General features: G+C 47.3%; 8 protein-coding genes across 8 annotated transcripts; 3 read left to right on the top strand and 5 right to left on the bottom strand.

The window, feature by feature from the left end:
* Window positions 1-167: 167 nt before the first annotated feature.
* On the bottom strand, window positions 168-1,623 carry N7520_011186 (wax synthase family protein; the record flags this gene model as incomplete). The annotated part of the gene is made up of 2 exons (XM_057145119.1): window positions 168-681; window positions 731-1,623. 2 exons carry the CDS (start codon window positions 1,621-1,623, stop codon window positions 168-170), a joined length of 1,407 nt encoding a protein of 468 aa, XP_056990873.1.
* Window positions 1,624-2,391: 768 nt separating this feature from the next.
* N7520_011185 (alpha/beta hydrolase) lies at window positions 2,392-3,247 on the bottom strand (the record flags this gene model as incomplete). Its single annotated transcript, XM_057145118.1, has 2 exons — window positions 2,392-2,724; window positions 2,789-3,247. 2 exons carry the CDS (start codon window positions 3,245-3,247, stop codon window positions 2,392-2,394), a joined length of 792 nt encoding a protein of 263 aa, XP_056990872.1.
* A 358-nt stretch (window positions 3,248-3,605) lies between these two features.
* N7520_011184 (histidine phosphatase family protein) lies at window positions 3,606-4,472 on the bottom strand (the record flags this gene model as incomplete). Its single annotated transcript, XM_057145117.1, has 4 exons — window positions 3,606-3,675; window positions 3,728-3,937; window positions 3,990-4,371; window positions 4,424-4,472. The coding sequence occupies 4 exons, from the start codon at window positions 4,470-4,472 to the stop codon at window positions 3,606-3,608; spliced, it is 711 nt and encodes a 236-aa protein (XP_056990871.1).
* A 1,153-nt stretch (window positions 4,473-5,625) lies between these two features.
* N7520_011183 (fungal specific transcription factor domain-containing protein) lies at window positions 5,626-7,704 on the bottom strand (the record flags this gene model as incomplete). Its single annotated transcript, XM_057145116.1, has 4 exons — window positions 5,626-5,884; window positions 5,937-6,718; window positions 6,788-7,606; window positions 7,696-7,704. The coding sequence occupies 4 exons, from the start codon at window positions 7,702-7,704 to the stop codon at window positions 5,626-5,628; spliced, it is 1,869 nt and encodes a 622-aa protein (XP_056990870.1).
* Window positions 7,705-8,245: 541 nt separating this feature from the next.
* N7520_011182 (solute carrier 40 family transporter) lies at window positions 8,246-10,111 on the top strand (the record flags this gene model as incomplete). The annotated part of the gene is made up of 5 exons (XM_057145115.1): window positions 8,246-8,600; window positions 8,666-8,835; window positions 8,892-9,158; window positions 9,219-9,749; window positions 9,824-10,111. The coding sequence occupies 5 exons, from the start codon at window positions 8,246-8,248 to the stop codon at window positions 10,109-10,111; spliced, it is 1,611 nt and encodes a 536-aa protein (XP_056990869.1).
* Window positions 10,112-10,831: 720 nt separating this feature from the next.
* On the top strand, window positions 10,832-11,905 carry N7520_011181 (Kelch repeat protein; the record flags this gene model as incomplete). The annotated part of the gene is made up of 1 exon (XM_057145114.1): window positions 10,832-11,905. The coding sequence occupies one exon, from the start codon at window positions 10,832-10,834 to the stop codon at window positions 11,903-11,905; it is 1,074 nt and encodes a 357-aa protein (XP_056990868.1).
* A 356-nt stretch (window positions 11,906-12,261) lies between these two features.
* Window positions 12,262-13,399, top strand: N7520_011180 (sodium:calcium antiporter; the record flags this gene model as incomplete). Its single annotated transcript, XM_057145113.1, has 2 exons — window positions 12,262-12,429; window positions 12,491-13,399. 2 exons carry the CDS (start codon window positions 12,262-12,264, stop codon window positions 13,397-13,399), a joined length of 1,077 nt encoding a protein of 358 aa, XP_056990867.1.
* Window positions 13,400-15,069: 1,670 nt separating this feature from the next.
* N7520_011179 (potassium transporter) lies at window positions 15,070-17,841 on the bottom strand (the record flags this gene model as incomplete). Its single annotated transcript, XM_057145112.1, has 11 exons — window positions 15,070-15,984; window positions 16,037-16,183; window positions 16,232-16,387; window positions 16,444-16,495; window positions 16,550-16,716; window positions 16,770-16,938; window positions 16,993-17,038; window positions 17,094-17,268; window positions 17,326-17,560; window positions 17,626-17,651; window positions 17,710-17,841. 11 exons carry the CDS (start codon window positions 17,839-17,841, stop codon window positions 15,070-15,072), a joined length of 2,220 nt encoding a protein of 739 aa, XP_056990866.1.

Below are 17,841 nucleotides of genomic sequence, written 5' to 3'. Positions count from 1 at the left end.
GAGAGCCTAAAGGCTGATGGAGATGGAAATAGAACTTGAGGTGGAGGCGGAACTAAGTTAATGCCTTTCCGTGCCTACCCGTGTTCATTCCGAGAATCTCCGTTAAGTCATTCGTTCTATATACAGAACCTAGTAGCAGGTCCTCCTTATTGTAATAGTTCACTGCATCAGATTTCAACCTCAAATATCCACAATATAGTGGCACCTGCTATCAAGAGAATTATTCCTGAAATAGGTAGGCCCAGCGCCCTAGTAAAGCTGAGAGGGACCATGGCCACATCAGAGCCAGTCAACTGAATCATCGGAGTGAAGTACCAGGTCGATGTAATCGCAAGCCATGACATGACCCATATCAATCCAATTGTTCTCTGCCACATAGCCAACGCGTTTTCAGAACCAGAGGTCCCATGAGCTCCGAAACGCGCCCATACTTCTTGAACGCCATCTTCGAGAATAATACCGGGAACGAAAGCCAGGTAAAAAGTAATTGACCCCGAATATTCAGGTGGGACACTTTGCAACAAATCTACAATAACATGATACAGACTTGATATCAAGAACACGATGAAGAGGTTGGTGTATCGCTCAAGGATCGCTGATCGGGCCAGGCCCAGACATTCTCGCGTGATAAAGTTGCTCAAGGAAGAAAAAGGCTGTCGCATAAACTGATGCCAAAATTTACTATGTTTGTTAGAGAGAACATCGACATCAAAGAAGAAAAATATCTTACCCCCAGAAATTTCGGAGAGTATAGGCTTCTTTCATCCTCCCCCACGCCGGTGGCCAATCCGATGGTGAGTCGATAACAAGACCGACACTGATAATAGAAAGAAGACGGTATACAGAATCCCCGATGAGCCGATTCACCACAAACCAGATTGCCACATGTGTCCCTGCTCGCTCGGCCCACTGACCCCGCGACACATTCCACTCAATCTCCATCAAAGACTCCTTTTTCTCGGATGCTTGCTGAGCCGAAAGTGTTTGGATAATATCAAGAGCCACATATTGCCAAGCGAAAATAGCAGATTGACGAAGTAAGAAACGGGATCGAGTGGGGATTTTCATACCCCGGCGTGAATAATAACGGGGCTGAGAGGGTACATTCTTCACTTGCCAAGGAGTATTACAGCCCCTAGTGAATATTAGAGCTCGAATTGCTGCAAAGAAATACGCTATGGTGCTCTGCGAGTTTCTGACCACCCCGACGAGATCTTGGCGGTCCAAAGGATTGATTACAAGCATATTGATCGCTTGCAGTACCATAATCACGAGCTGACAGATAGCTTGGCACCACGTTGGACTACCTGCAGGTGCAAATGGTAGCATGAATCTATTGGCGATGCATATCATACATGGTATGGCGAGATATCGAAGCGGGGATTTCTTTGGGGTGCTGACAAGCAGGGCGGCTGGAATGGAGATTTGAAGAAGATAGAAAGCAGCAAAATCCAGTAGATTCGCAGATGTGTTTTCATGTAGACCATACATCCTCATCTTGAGCCAGAATAGCTCATATATTGGCCACACGATGGAGATGAAGATGGAGATGAAGTTGGGAGTTGGTGCCCCCAAAATATTGGAAATGGGGGCGCAATTAAAATCATAGTTGGCCTCAGGCATCAACTTCTAGCGTCTGATACATTCGATATGAAAAGGATTTACTCATCGTATACCATCTCATACATAAACAAGGCTTATATTCCGCACCCCAAGACCGACCGTCCACCTTGTTAATAATCAACTTGTCCTGATCAAAGTCCTCCAACATACGAACCTTCACATCCATAGATTAGCATAGAACGATATGAGAGACAGAGTGAACATACATTCACGACCAGGAATTCAGAAGCAGTAGGCTCATCTGGAAGTTTGATAAAGCAACTGCTGCCGCATTCTCCACAAAACTGGTGCCGGACCACACCATTGACAAACCGATGATCTTTCAGTACTTCCTGGCCGCTCGAGAGAGTGAACTCCGCAATGTTGGGATACACGAGTAGGTAGCCGTTCTTGGAGCAGATGGAACAGTTGCAGCTATTGACTGGATACTCGTGTAAGGGTGGGGATAGTTTGAATCTGAAACGGACAGCACCGCAGTGACAGTTCCCTCTATGGGTACTGCTTTCGGAGGTTGGAGGTGGCCGGGGGTCTTGCATGATCTTGGGAGTAATATTCCCCCAAGGTACCTGGAAATCCGCTGGCTTAAGTATTCGGTCTTGTCTCGAATTCAAGGTTGGGGGCCGAAAACCGGGTTCTATCCTCCAATCAGGTGTTGGCACCCCGCATGTACGAGTAGAAATGGATGTGAATAAACGCTTGCTTCAAATGTTGCTTGCATTTGCTTTCTGTTGCTTCCTGGAGAAAATATACAAAGACGGATCGTTAAGTCTAGATCTCCCCTGCTGCGCGACGCAGACAATCCACCACAAAGCTTGTATTGCTCATGAACGGCGAATGACCCTCCTCGCATTCCTCAACATCAATTGCCCCTTCGGCCTGGGCAATCATCCGTCCTTGTACCGAAACCGGAAGCGCACGATCATTCTTGCACTTGATGTACGTGCATGGAAATTCAAGAAAAGGCGAGTAAGTCACAGGTACAGCTAAAGGACCAGGAGGAAATGACCCCAAGAGATCGAGAGCTTCCTGCACTTCGTCAGGATCACAGCGATTATAGAAGACCCCCCGGACGGTGTCTGGGTCTAAAAGCATCGCACCATCCTATTATAAATACAGTGTAAGTCCAATTCAATCATGGAACAGGAATTAAATCTGCATATCTTACCTCGGTAGTTTTCATCTTGCCTTGTTGCGCTTCAAAGCTCTTTCGCTGTCTCTCAATTTCTTCTTCTTCGGGGGTAGCTGGTACCATCTGGCCCATGAAAGTTTGTCCCTTCGGCATTGCCATAGCGCACATATAGACCAGTCGGATTACCGATCCTTTCAAACCTGTCTTCTCTCGATCTTCTTTGCCTAACCCCTTAACAGCTTCGGACATGGCCACACCGCCGAATGAATGCCCGATTGGAATGACGTCCTTGCCTGCGTCAAGGTATTCCATGATGACTCGGCGGGTTTCTGCAGCATCTTGATCCCAACTGGGGAGTGGGGGACTGGAGTCAACTGAAGGCAGAGTTACACCGACTGCCTCGTAGCCAACGTCTGCCAGTGCGTTGATAAGCTTTTGGTAGTGCTTAGGACGGTGCCATGCCCCGGGTACGATGACGATGACTGGCTTGGGCATCTTGATGATTTATTTTGGAAAAAAACCAAATAGAAAGGAAACTTGAATGATCTCTGGGAGGAGATTTAATGGCGATTTTATAATGGTTGGCCTGTGGACAGCCGTTCATCGGTTCCGATGGTCGTCGTCGGTTCCGCAGCTAGATAGATCCACTTTGAGGATCTTGAAGAATTTCATCGAGTCCGATCCCGTTTATCCATATATTGGGTTCAAAAATAGAGCATAATGGTTGTTTTCGGTAGATTAAAAACTGCAGGTGTTTTTCAGGTGAATATTGTCACGGGATATGCTAGAAGCTTTCCAGGTGGCTAAACATTTTCAAGACGGTTGTATTTCAATATTTGATTTATCTAACTTATCACTCCTCATCCACGGGAAAACCATACCCAACCAACAGAGCAGGCTCATCAATATTATGATGCTGATAACTACATAGTAGTTAGCACACCACAAACACAAAAGGGACAGTGATCTACCTACCTGAGAACACCAACAGCACCCGGCTCAAGCATAAGAAGCAAAGGGAAATCCATCGGATACCCAAGCCAGCGCTTAGTAAATGCTCGAAGAAGATGACCATGCGCGACAAGCACAATATCCGACGGACTCTCACCATGCATACTATTTTTCTGAGTAGTCCTAATATCTCGAATGAGACTATCAATGCGATCGGTAACATCTTGCGCGGACCTGGAAATAGTCAGTACTGTATTGATTCATATCAGGAACATTAAGTTCATACTCTCCATCTTCACAGCCGTCGCGCCAAATATCCCACTCCCGCTCCACATCCAGTCCACGCTCTTTTCTCGACGCCCGGATCTCCTTCGTCACCAATCCCTCATACATCCCATAGTCCCATTCGCGTAACCTTTCCTCGCCTTGGATAATCTTTTCGGCAGTTTTCAACGCCTTTTTGTCCGTGTCGTCGAATGCGATCTCGAATGTCTGCATTGCTCGCTTGCGGGGACTCACGTAGATCCGAGCGATATTGGCGGGATCAATTAGTTTGCCTTTTCCGACAATCATCTTCCCCGATGCGTGAACTTGTTTCTCGCCGTTGCGTGTGAGGTCTAGCTCGGTTACGCCAGTGTAGCGGCCATTTTGGGACCATTCTGTTTGGCCTGTTGGAGGTTAGAGTTTGGACTTCTATTTCCTATTCTATGTTTTCCGTACCGTGGCGGTAAAGAAAGACCCGCGGGGTTCCTGCGTCTTGGTCTGGCATTTTGGTGATTATGGGTTGTGTATCAGAATGGCTTAATAGCGATTGAGGGGTTGTTGGGGTTCGGCTTGCGGCTTCCCCGCCGAGCTAAAAATTATTAGATAAGGGAAGTAAAGTAATAGTTGTAGTAGTCTGTAATATAACAGCGCTTATTAGTATTTTTCTAAAGCTAAAAGACAGGATAAAAAGAATAGGATAAAGAAAAAAGCGCCTATGTTACTACTTTCTCTATATTTATTAAATAGTAGGGTATCTTACCCTTTTCTAGTAACTCTACAGGTGTTAATAGATTACATTAGTCTTATTTACTATTGCCTGAGTATAAGGAACATTGCTGCCTGGAAATGCTGTGTACATGCTGAACGTTGCAGCACACACAAGCTAGGAGGCTACATACGACCCAAGGTCGTGGAAAGACTGAGGAATAAATCGAATCGAATCAAATCAAACAGTAGAAGGGTGGCGCCCGATGTACCTGGCTGGCGTGTGCTGTCGAGCTGACGGAGATGACCGCCTTTGGTAGATTCTTTCCAATTCTCCTGCCATTGGCATGATTTCCGTTTTGGAGAAACGCCCTTTCTCGGGACAATCAAGTAGAGAAAGGACCGTTGTTGCCTGGGCATATGAAGCAGCTTCGGCGGGCTCAGTTTTCTGCCTGATGATAGTTTTTGTTCTCATAAGCGAAGCCAATCCCCTCACCCTGAGTATCTCTTAGTTTGCTTCATAAGCATACATCGATGTTCGTAAATAGGTTTCCAGGTAACACACAAAATTTTTTGCGGCCCGTATTCGAAACAGTGCGGAGCTATATTTGACCAAGTGATTAAAAGGCTATCATAAATATAGATACCTTTTCTTTCCAGAAAGATTACGTGACGTTCAAATAACGTAAATATCTTATACGAAATTTCTTTACATCCTCTGCCTCTTCATATGAGCCCCTTCAAGCCCCATCGACCTCTCAATCTCTGGCATCTATTCCCCTGCAGCACAAATATCCCAAAGATTGCTAATGGCTATAGCTAATGATAAAAATTTCCAAAGCGTGGCTACCAAGTGCGAAGGAGAATCAGTCAACAGCAACTGTACAGTCACTGATCATGACAGGGAGGAAAGGTGGTACCTTTGATCAGTTTGACTTGACCACTGGCGACATCTAGCTAAGGTCACATTCCTCTTTTTCCGCCTTCGTCACTGCACATGTTCCAAGCCACACTAACCTCATTACGAAGCTGCCAGTTTCTTGGACACGAGTGATCTCGCCCTGCGTCAAAGCTCGCACAGGTATATTTCGTATCATGTTGACGGCCGATATAAGAAGCTCCAAATCAAGCCGCGATTGTGAGTCGAGGGGATGAATAACTATATTGAGGAAGAGTGACAGGGCGGCTGTAGACGAATACAATGTTACGAACCTGCAGCCTCAGTTAGTATCCTTTGCACAGGCTTCCCCAAGAACATACTTACCGAAACGCGTCTTCCCCCACTGTGCTGACAAGAATTCTTAGGCACCATAGCGTTGAGCGACTAGCCATCAAAGACAGGTCGAAGCTCGAATGAACCACACTATGCAGATCCGGAATCTCGTCACTGGCCTCAATGGTGCATTTCCTCACTGTCGTATGAATGACGGTTATCAAGTAAAGATAGTCCAATTGCAGAGACATTTGATGGATTATATACGGCATTCCTTCGTCGGATGCGTTTGGTGAAGTAATTTTCGAGACAGAAAGTGCAGGGCGAAAATTGAAGGGGATGGATAGCCGCCAGTGTTCTATCTCGTCATCCAGTTGCCGGATATTCAGAAGGAGTTGGTTATCATTATTCTTCGAGGCCCGGGCAGACAAGAGCTGTCGACAGACTTTCTCCTTCAGATGGCTAAGGCGAGGGTCTCCAGGAAGATGGGGGGTGAGATATTTGTGGGTTTCGTCGTCACCTGCAATGGATGTATCCAGATCCGGTAAATAGGTATAATGGTCAAAATAGTTATCAGGCAGGTCGAGTTCACAATAGACATCGGTGAGAAGAGGAGGACTGCCAGTGCGAATTGAGATATCTTTGTCGAGCATGTAGCATAGCCAGAACAGCATTCGAGTGTGGTAATTTTCGCGTTCTAAGCGGGAACTTTGAAGGCCAACGGGATCTGATAAGTGGTAGAGGTGTCCTCTTAGAGCGCAGACTATGCGACACGCAATCGATTGAAAGAAGGTAGCGCCTTGCCAGTCGGCATGAAATGCATGCTGTATTTGCTAATGCAGAATATCAGTCTGTGAATCTCTGAAGCATTAGAAGAAAGCCACGATGGAACCCGGACTAACCAACACTAGTGCTGTCTGGAGAGTCGACAAGCTAGTATCTTCAACTATGTGCAATAAAAGATAATGTGCCTTGGCTGCATACAAGTCCACATCCATGGAGCGGGAGATTTGCCTCGACGGATTTACGCGAGACGCAATGGATAGAGCGCTCAAGACACATGCCCTGGCTGAGACTTGTATAGGCGAGGACAGAGGCCCATTTGCAGGTCCGTAGGCGGTCTCCATCGTCGTTTCAAACAAAATGTCGTCCAGTACAGGGAAGCGGAGTATGAATCCGGATCTGAAGAACGCGCTTATAATTTCTCGTGTAACGTCCCTGTCCGGCAATTCGCATAGCTCTGGTGAGAAAGGTGGCTGAAGGGCCGAAGGCGGGGAAGATTCTATGATGGGAATACTGAAATCGGCCCATGTGACCGCCTGGCCGGTTCTTGTAGAGACCCATCGGCGGCCTGCTTCAGAGGACATAGATATTCCATTGAAGTACCAGTTAGGTCCCCACTGAGTGGCGGACCTGTGATCCTTCGCTTTACAATCCTTGGAGAGGTAGCCACAGGAGTTAGCGGGTCTTTGTGTCAAGTTAGTAGAGCAAAGTGAGCTCGCAGTAACGGTATTTCGCTCTCTGCCGCTTGTCATGGTAGGAAGACCCGGTGGCGTCGACTTCTCGGGATTAGACACATCTCGACACGCCGAATCTGGCGTGGAATCAATTCGGGACAGGACATCCTCCAGCTGCTGAACGCGATGGAACAAATTCTGTACATCACTGGAAACCGAAAAGGTGAAAGTGTTAAAACAAGCACGCGATTCCACAGTGCCGGACTGGGAAAGTTCAGACCTGTTACGCCGCTTCTTCTGCGGTCTACCCCTCTTAAAAGTGCATTCAAGCCCCCGATGACTGCACCACTCACAGGGGCCATTTGGGTCAGGATGAGAGCATTGAATCTAGATGCAAGTGATAAGTTTCAGAACAGCTGGCAGAGTAGGAGACCCTCCATTCGGACATGGAGGTAATCACCTGCCTTTTTTTGATAGCATGCGTCGCATGCTTTTTTCTGAGGTAATGACCTTTGTGGAGGCATAATAGTGGAGAGCAGTCATCAATCGGCTGTAGATTTTCGGAGCGCACGGGAGAGAATCTTCGGAGTTTTCGGAGGCCGTGTTCTAAGAATCGATGGGCTTACGTGTGGATCATGTGGTGTGGGTTCCGATTAACGCGTGTGATTGGTTACCTTATACTTTCATAGCCATTAACTGTTGACTGTTCTCTCCATTTTACTTCAACTGTCAAATAACAGCGGCGAACGGAACCGAGGACGATGGCTCAGGAGGATTCACATCAGACCCTCGATGGATCTCGCCTGACTTTAAATGTCATTCCTTATTAAACTCTCATCCTCAAAAATCTTTGGCCCAGCAAAAGGATTCTTCGGGGAGTGATTCCCATAAGCTGTGTGAAAAATGGACGCCCACCGAAGACAGCAACCACCTTCGGATGAGCGCACGCCTCTGATCACCGATCTTGAAAATGCTGAAGCATCGGGTTCTACTCCTTCGGGGAATAGGAATGATGCGCAAGGTAAGGTTCCGACCAGGATAGCTTATCGCCTGTACACATCACACTTCCTGTCAACCTGGAATTCCCGCGTCTTTGAATTTGGGGCCGTACTGTATTTGGCCTCGATTTTTCCAGGAACGCTGCTGCCTATGTCTGCCTATGCGCTCTCTCGTGGACTGGCAGCGATCATCTTCGCCCCGGCAGTGGGACACTACATCGATGTCGGCAACCGTTTGCAGGTCGTTCGGCTTTCAATCGGTAAGTCTCTTCTCGGACAGATCGAGAAAAGCGCATCCGTTGATCAAAACCACTGACCACATAAGTATTACAACGCCTTGTTGTGGCTGCATCGTGCGTGATCTTCTATCTGCTAGCGATCGGCCTTCCAATGAAACGAGCGGTCAGAACTTGCTTGCTGGTAATTCTTACGCTGTTGGCTTGCTTTGAGAAGCTATGCTCTGTATTGAATTTGATCTCTGTAGAGAAAGATTGGGTAGGGTTATACAGTCCAATCAATCAATGCTGATCACTGCTGACATGATTTGGCAGGTCGTGGTCGTTGCCGGAGAAGATTATGAATGCCTCAGGAGTGCGTTGTACAAATTCAAAAGATTCATAATTGATTGGCCATTCCATGCTAAATTGCCATTCAACACAGCGATGAACGCCCAAATGAGGCGAATTGACTTGGTCTGCAAACTAATTGGGCCTCTTTTCATCGCTCTTATCGATGGCATGTCAGCAGAGGCCGCTATTCTCGTCAATCTCGGGATGAATGTCTGTTCGGTCATGGTGGAGTACTTCTCGATCGCCAAGGTATATTTCTAGCACGTAGCTTTCAGCCTCGCAGAGCACTGTTCTAACATTCTACCTCAGGTGTATTATGAAGTGCCAGAACTACAAGAAACGAAACCCTCCTCGCCGAGATTCCGAACGGTAGAACAAGCTCAGCAAAGAATTTCTGAACGGGTCTGGAGAGCTTGCTGTCAAGGTGTTTGGCAAACTTTGGAAAACTTTGGTTTTTATTTTCGGCATCAAGTGTTCCTCCCGTCCTTTGCTGGGGCGTTGCTTTACTTGACAGTTTTGTCATTTGCGGGACAGATGGTCACTTGGCTTCTGTCAGCAGGCTATGGTTCGACGCAGATCGCAGTTGCAAGAACATTGTCTGTCGTGTTTGAGGTGTTGGCCACCTGGGTTGCGCCTTGGCTGATGGGGAAAATCGGGCCCACTCGTGCTGGTATCTGGCTAGCGAGTTGGCAGATTACATGCCTAGCAGGTGGCATGGCTATTTTTTGGACTTATGCTAACCAACCTCTAATATCAGCATCGGGTCTCGTAGGGGGTACAATTCTCAGCCGGCTAGGCTTGCGGGGGTTTGATTCATGTGCACAGATTCTTATCCAGGAAGTGAGTCGTTTACGGCCTCGGCAATGCCTACTTTTGAACGAGAGTCAGCCCCTAACTTTCATCGAACCTTACAGGGTGTTGCAGCTGAGGCGCGAGGCTCTTTTTCGTCGATCGAAGCTGCTTGGCAGAACCTATTCGAGATTTGCTCTTATGTCTCCACGATCGTTTTCTCACGTCCGGATCAGTTCAAGTGGCCGGCCCTTATCAGTGTGATTGCTGCTGGATTCGCTGGTCTGCTGTACGCGATATTCGTACGGATTCAAAGGGGACACTTGATACACCTGCCGAAGTGTATATCTCCCGAGCGCCTGCAGCGCTCAAGGGAACGGGGTCTGGACAGGATCTTCTCGTCTGACTTTTAGTCTCTAGCTCTTTGCAGTCTGCAATGACTGATTCCGATCAATCCTGCACTGAATTATAGCTCTTTTTAGTAGGACATGGAATATCTGCAACAGCATGGCGTCGTAATTTCGCCGACAAATAGCTTCAAGCGATATAATCCGCGCTCTGTATCCTTCGAGAGATATGTCTCTGAAATCAGGTATTTCTAAAAGACACCGCATCTTTCGGCCTAGTTGCATCAATAGCCGCATTTCGGGCCGCTATGTCCAGTTCAGGTGGGTGGAACGGGAGAATTTCGAAATTGATAGGTGCATAAAGTGCTCCCCCTCCAACGATGTTACCACCCTTGCTCTTACATAACAGCATAGCATGCTCTTTGGACTGAATCCTTTTTCTGGAGGCATGGCCTTAAAGGGCCGTCAGCAGTAGCTTTGGCTTTCGGAATGCAGTCCGGATGGATATTTCGGAGGTTGCGGAGGTTGCGGCGGTTGCGGAGCCTACGAAGGTCTCGGAGGTTTCGGAGGCTGCGTTTCAGATTCCCTTTCAAATCATGACAGCATTCACCCAACTATTGCAGCCGCTCTGGAGCCTCCGAAACCTCCGGACGATTACTTGGATCTTACCGTTGTCGATCTGAGTCGGTCAATGCATCGTATTTATAAAAAGACGTATTCCCTAGACCCCTCTCTGTTCCCTGTTACTGACTCCAATCACAGGAGATCCAAGCACTTATCTTTTCAATGGCGAAAATCCTGGCAAAATGCCACAAGATTTTGGAGAGTGAAATTCTTCGTCGCTCCTCACAAATTGTTTCGGTTGTTGGTGATCAAGCGTACATTTTTGGTGGGGAGCTGCGACCACGCGAGCCTCGAGACAATGATATCCACGCTGTTTCATTGGACAACAGTAAGTTGTTGATGAATGAGAGGATTCCGAAATTTAACGATGACACTGAAAATCGTTACCATAATCTAGGGAATGCCAGAGTTATTTCCGAGCCTGCGACATCCCAATCTCCTTCGCCACGTGTTGGGACTGCAGCTTGTACACTGAACGGGAAGATCTATATATTCTCTGGACGAGGCGGTGTTGCGATGGCACCTATTGAGGAGCAGGGCGCGGTCTGGGAATTCGACCCCGCGGCAGGAAGCTGGTCATTCATCTTGCCATCAGACGCGAACGCAAAGGCGTTCCCGGTCGCTCGCAGCTATCACTGTATGGCTAGTGACGGGAAAGACACACTTTACCTCCATGCGGGCTGCCCTGAAAAGGGAAGATTATCGGACCTATGGGCTTTCAGCCTCTCTCGCAGAGACTGGACAGAACTTTCCCCAGCATTTGATCCTCCACGTGGAGGTACTTCGGTCGCCTTTACAGATGGCAAGTTATATCGGATGAATGGGTTCGATGGGAATACCGAGCAGGGAGGAAGTGTGGACATTTACTCCCCTGAAACGAATTCTTGGACTTCGTACGTTTATTCACCGGATGGCAAAGCAGGCCCGGCACCGAGAAGCGTGAGTTGTTTGCTGCCGGTTCGTCTGAAAGATCGGTCATTCCTGATCACCTTATTTGGTGAGCATGGCCCTAGTTCACTGGGCCACCAAGGAGCGGGAAAGATGTTGAGTGACGTATGGGCCTTTGACATCAGAAGCAAGAAATGGGAGGAAGTTGTTCTCCAAGGTGAACAACTTCCTCTTGCGCGGGGCTGGTTTGATGCTGATGTCTTCGGTGCAAATACTATTGTGGTTCATGGTGGGCTAGGGGAATCAAATGACCGATTGGAGGATTTGTGGACTATCGAACTCTCTTAACAAGTTATTCTAGGCGGAGAGTTTCGTATCCTCGCCTCGGAGTAGGGCTGCATGACTTGCCGAACAGAGATCTCAGAAGCTCCCTTCCCAACAGCAATTAATGAAAGAAACTTTCAATGACCACAGCAATATTCAAAAAGTTTAAATACAGCGGTGTAACATAAATATATGACCTTCGGTACTTCGGGCACCGCTTTATGGCCTGACTCCACACGTGATGGAGCCTTACTAAGACAAGACACGTTTCCGAGAGTTAACCAGTTGAATATTATGGAAGGGTGGGGAGAGGCTAAGGCTAAAGTTTAAATTTCAAGACCATCAATTTTTCCCCATATGCAAAAAGCTCAGAGACAATAATGGATTGGGATGCTTTGTGTTTCAATGTTGCCACTTTGATTGCAGGCGTATTTGTTCTTGACTATGGTGCTGACAAGTTTATCGACCATACCGTCATTATCGGGCGGCGCCTAGGCATCTCGCAAACTGCCATTGCCCTCTTGACAGCTGGCGCTGAATGGGAAGAGGTCTGAAACCTAACGTAATCCGATTCACTACACTATCTATTCTGGCTAATCCACTCATTAGCTCGCCGTGGTGGTTGCCGCCATCCTGCAACATCGCAGTCCACTAGCCCTTGGGAATATCATAGGTTCGACTATCTCCAACATTCTCGGCGCCTTTTCTTTGGGGCTACTCTTTTATCCCCATGGTTTGGAGTTTGACCGCAGCGCAAAATTATACTCGGCCCTGCTGTTTCTGGTTACGACGCTCTTCGTGGTGCTGGCATTCTTTAATCAATTTAGCCGGTTTGTCGGTGGGGTTTTGATTGCCATATTTGCGATCTATGTCGTCTCTATCATCTATGCCATCTACAAAGGTGTAGCCTCGCCCCCAGAGCTATCCGACAGTGATAGCTACGGGGAATACAGCGGTAGTGATGACGGCGAATCCGTCAATCATGCCACTATCTCTGAGAACGACCATCTTATTGAGAATGAACATACGCCGTCATCAACAGACCAAAGGAGCAGACAAAGCAGAAGCCTTACTTACCACATTTTCCAACTCACTCTCGGATTTATCTCGCTCTCTTTGTCAGGATACATCCTCTCCCATAGTGCCGTCACCATCGCCGACTCTCTGCATTTCTCGGGAACCGTTTTCGGTCTGACGGTTGTCTCTTTTGCCACTACTCTCCCAGAGAAATTAGTTGCAATACTCAGTGGTTCTCGCGGCCACGACGGCATTATGGCTGCGACGACGGCAGGAAGCAACATTTTCCTGCTGACGCTCTGTGTTGGTGTCGTTGCAGTGGCGGGGTACCAGGTACAAGAGGCGGATAAAATTGTGCTTTTTGAGCTGGTGGTAGTGTGGGTGTCCTCTCTGCTCTTATGTGCAGTCATCTTTTTGGGAATGGGGAGGAATGCAGGTTTAGTGCTCTTGGCTGCTTACATTGGGTTCCTCTGTCTGGAGTTCACCGTTTATCGGCGGTGAGTGGCATAAACTGTTCTCAATTCTTCGGCGCCTTTTCAAACCGACGTATGAAAGTGAGACCTGCTTATCCTCTTCAGATGCAAACACTAATGTGAGAGCGGGATGCATTTTATAACTAATGTCTGTCAAATGGCATAAAGCAAGACACGGTAGGCCAAACGACTGGGTCAGATGACCAGAACTCTCAAAAGACTCGATTTGCCCAGCCTCCTCGTCAGCGATCATGCTTTAAAAGATAGATAGAGCGAGCGCCAGAAATAGTGTCAGCCCCGAATACAAGAACATCATTGATTTATGGACCTCAAGAACAAAGCAAACTGGTGCGAGATCATAGATCGAGAGGGATATTACAGCGACTTAGCTTACCACACAGGCCTCGCTTCCTAGAACGGTGGCTACTTAGGTTTTCTCTTTCTTTCAAGCTGCATAGCGGGAATGACCTTCAGCGCTCTGCTGTTTTGCACCAATATCATAGACGCACTACCGAAAGAAGACATAGAGCCCTTGGCTAGGACTTTTTTCATAATCTAGCCAAGTTTTCTTAATGTAAGCCTTCAGCTCGGCGAAAAACTCCTATGGGGTTAAAATCTGGTGAGTAAGGTAGGAGATACAGCAACCTAACACCAATATCAGAGCATAAATACTTAACTCGGTCCGAATTATAAAGGATATATTGTCCATAATAAGCACAGACTTTGGCTCTAGCCACCTTCTATAGTAATAAAGGAGTTACTCAATAAATAATTTAAAAAGTATAGTATCCGTAAAACCGTTAAAGATACAAGACAGAAGAATACTTTCTTAAGTATATACTAGTAGTATCTAAAAGCGCTAGCCTCAATGGGATTTTGATACCTATATACTAGTGTCACGCCTAGTAGAAGCTAACCAGTTCGCCTATATCCTACCTGTTTATTATATTCAGATCCATCAACAAATATGAGGTGGTACGAACGAAATCAGATATTTATGCTAGTAGAAATTTCGTTTTAAGGGTTCTGTTCTTTGGCTTTCTGTCAGGCTCTCCTTTTAGTCTAGCCAGCACGAGAAAGAGCACTTTGGATGCTGGATGACAACGTTGATATATTGAATTCGTCCCATAGGGAATTAGCCATCTCGTCGATACACAAACCGGGTTCTCCAGCAAGGCGATCACAAAGGGTCTTGCATCACAGGAGTAACGCTTAGTGGCGGCCCAGGAGGAATTGTGGGAGTACTGGGACTGCCCCTTGCGTATATTACTGATAGAACACTCACTACATGTTGCAAGCTTGGCCATTTATGATGTAGTGAGTCTGTTCTTGCTGCTTATCATGCGGATAGTCATTTTGCTCTTCCAGTCATTCAGATTCCGTACCATTTTGTAACGGCCTAAGGGTTGGTTCTTGTCGAAGTTGGGATGACATGGCGGGCGTAGTTTTTTTGGATCAGTTATTATACATAGCATTTCAGTACTCGTCCGTCTGTATTCTATCATTAAAATTTGAATAATGATCCATGGTACGAAAACAGCCCGATTTGTGGTTTCAAGATGTTGTGATTAGGGGTTGAAAGACCATCAGTATGTCCGCGGCATGGAAGCCGATGCAGGGCGCTTCTGTAAGGAACTATTGCTCAAAAACTTTCATTTGAAATTTATCCAAATTATCTAAGACATAATGTCTGTTTTGTCACATCTTTTTCACGAAGCCAACTTCAATCAGTCGCTCCATTTCAACGTTCAGACTCTGAACCTTGGTGCGGCTGGAATCCCGGATGAGTAGGAATATGTAAAGGATCATGCGACGGAAATAATTTCTTTCCGCTTCGATCTTGAGTTGCTCCTTGCCCACAATGTAGATGACCTGCGAATTCGAAGCGCAACTCAATGCATCCGTTTCGGTAACATTGGTGACATCGGAATACTTCAGAAAAGTGCGTACCAGATCCAGAACCAGGACTCCCAGGTCTGGAGTGATAATCTCATCGGTGTATCCATGTCGTACAATCAGGCGATAGCAATTAGGGATCGGCTGGTTAGTGGAGTCATTGCTCTTTGTGAAACACCGGGTCACTGTGTATCTCTCTCCGGGAGCGACTGTAGGAACAGACAGGGGCCGCAGATGAAGGAATACCGTGACCTCCGGCATGGCGCTGAACTTTTGCAGGAAGTGGAGGAAGACAGTTGGGGTGTTCACGGCACTACCAGATTTGTCGAAGAAGATTCCAAGTCCTCTGGTTCGCTTGATGGGGCCTTCTGGGTCGCTCCTTAGCTGCAGCTGTTTGTCGTGCAGTGTGAGTGTTTGCCAGAGAGGAACTTTGTCGGACTCCTCGGCCTCCCACTGCTGTTCCTTTCCATAGCGCCAGAGGATGAAGATACACGTCAAGATGACAGCCAGCATCAGGGTGAACCATGCTCCGTGTGGCACCTTACTCAGAGCGGCAGAGAGGAACATGCCATCCCAGAGGGCGAAAATTATGAAAACAGGAATGACTACCCAGATTGGCAGTCTCCAGACGATGAGCGCAACGACGGCCACCATGCAAGTGGTGAGGAACGAGACTAGGATAACGCATGCTCCATAGGCCTCGCCAAGTCTAGTGGTCTTATCCGAAGGTCAGCGAAATGGCTCGATGGGCCGGGGACGAAAAACATACGTTATTGTAGACTGCGGTCACGACAATTGTGCCGATCATCATCAACCAGTTCGCGATCGGAATGTAAACTTGGCCGTGGAAAGTGCTTGATGTATGGTAGACTTTGATTTGAGGGAAATAGGAAAGTTTCATGATTTGAGACAGCAGCTATAGTCTTGTTAGTAACCCTCGATAGAAGCAGATCCATGTACAAACCTGGTAAGCTCCAGTAATGGTCGCCTGGCTTGCAACAATGCAGGCTAGAATAGCGATGATAAGACTGGGCCAGATCATGCCAGGAGGGACAGTCAGATAGAATGGGTTGGTGTAGGCGCTAGGATGAACCATGAGATGGGCGCCTTGGCCAATGTACTTCACAATGTTAGCTTCATAGAGAAATATAAGCTGCATCCAGTTTTTGAGCGTACCGAAAACAGGAGACACGGGTAGACAAAGCAGAGCCATGAGATTTGGATAGACCTTGAACGAGACGTAAGTATCTTGCATTTGAATTTCATGGAAGCATGTCCGTACCTTCGGGTGAAAGCTCCTAGATCAGCGAACAAAGTCTCCACACCGGTAAAGGCAAGCAGAATTCCTCCAAGTGATAGCCATCCATCATGCTTGTTTCGCACCAAGTAGGCACCAGCAAAGTAGGGAGAAAAGGCTTTGAAGACAGATGCGTCAAACATCACCAGGTTCTAGCAGCGGAGCATCAGTAAGTTACGTTCAATTTTCATAGCGGTGTACTCACGTAGATTCCAAATGTAAGGTTAAAGAGCATCCAGATAATAACGATCGGCGCAAAGGTGCTAGCAATCTTGCTAGTTCCAAATGGCTGAATGGCGAAAACCAGCACCAAGATTGCGCAGGAAATGCCAATGGTTGCCGATATAGAGACACTCGGATTCACGACAGTCACTCTGTAGATTCATTAGCACGAGTCGGTATTTCTTGAGTTTATGCTCCTGTCATACCCTTGAATAGCGCCCAATATCGACTGCGCTGGAGTGAGAACACCGTCTATGAAACAAGTGTTAACAGAACAAACTCCTGACAGTGGCATACTGAAACATACCAGCCAGAATCAGCGCAACGCCAAAGGCCCCGACCACCTTGAGAAGCCACTTGATCACAGTACTTCTCTCCATGATGCTGCGGGTCATCAAATTGGGCTTTTGCAGATCATTCGTGTTGTAGCGTTCCATCCGCACCAACTCCGAGTGTCGAGGATCATATTGTACCAGTTTAGCCTATTCGCAGAAGCTGTCAGTCCAATTCGAGTCTCTAGCATTTTTCATCACACATACATATCGCGAGAGAAGGGAGTATAGTGCAAAGGTACCACCCTCTCCCTCGTCATCAGCGCGAAGGACGATGAAAACATACTTGACGGTCACCATGATGGTAAGCGCCCATATGACAAGGGAGACGGCACCGAGGACATCGTCGTGGCTTGGTTCGCTGGTGAATGTCGAGGAGTAGACGTAGAGAGGACTGGTACCGATGTCACCGTAAATCACTCCGAGTGACTGGTATGTGAGCCTAAAGGTTCTTTGATTAGATACGTGTCGATAACTTGGGTTGACTGAAAGATGATTGTCACGAACCATGCTAGTTTCCATCCTTGAAATTCCTGGACATGCAAGGTCAGTACTGTTTTGATTGTCTTGTGCGATAGTTGGCAGTTGTACCTGTCTGTGGCGGAAATCTCTTTCTTCCACTGCTTTTATGTCAGGGATTGGGTTCATCTCGACATCAGCTGCCTTGGAGTCGTCAGGAGTGATGATTTCGGAGTGAGGTGTCATTGTTCCCGAATCCGCCAT

The sequence above is a fragment of the Penicillium odoratum genome (genome assembly GCF_028828045.1).
Source record: "Penicillium odoratum strain IBT 22623 chromosome Unknown utg000008l_segment0_segment0, whole genome shotgun sequence".
NCBI classification, from domain to species: domain Eukaryota; kingdom Fungi; phylum Ascomycota; class Eurotiomycetes; order Eurotiales; family Aspergillaceae; genus Penicillium; species Penicillium odoratum.
The sequence above is the reverse complement of the archived record's forward strand: the minus strand, read 5'-3'. Positions and strand labels throughout refer to the sequence as shown.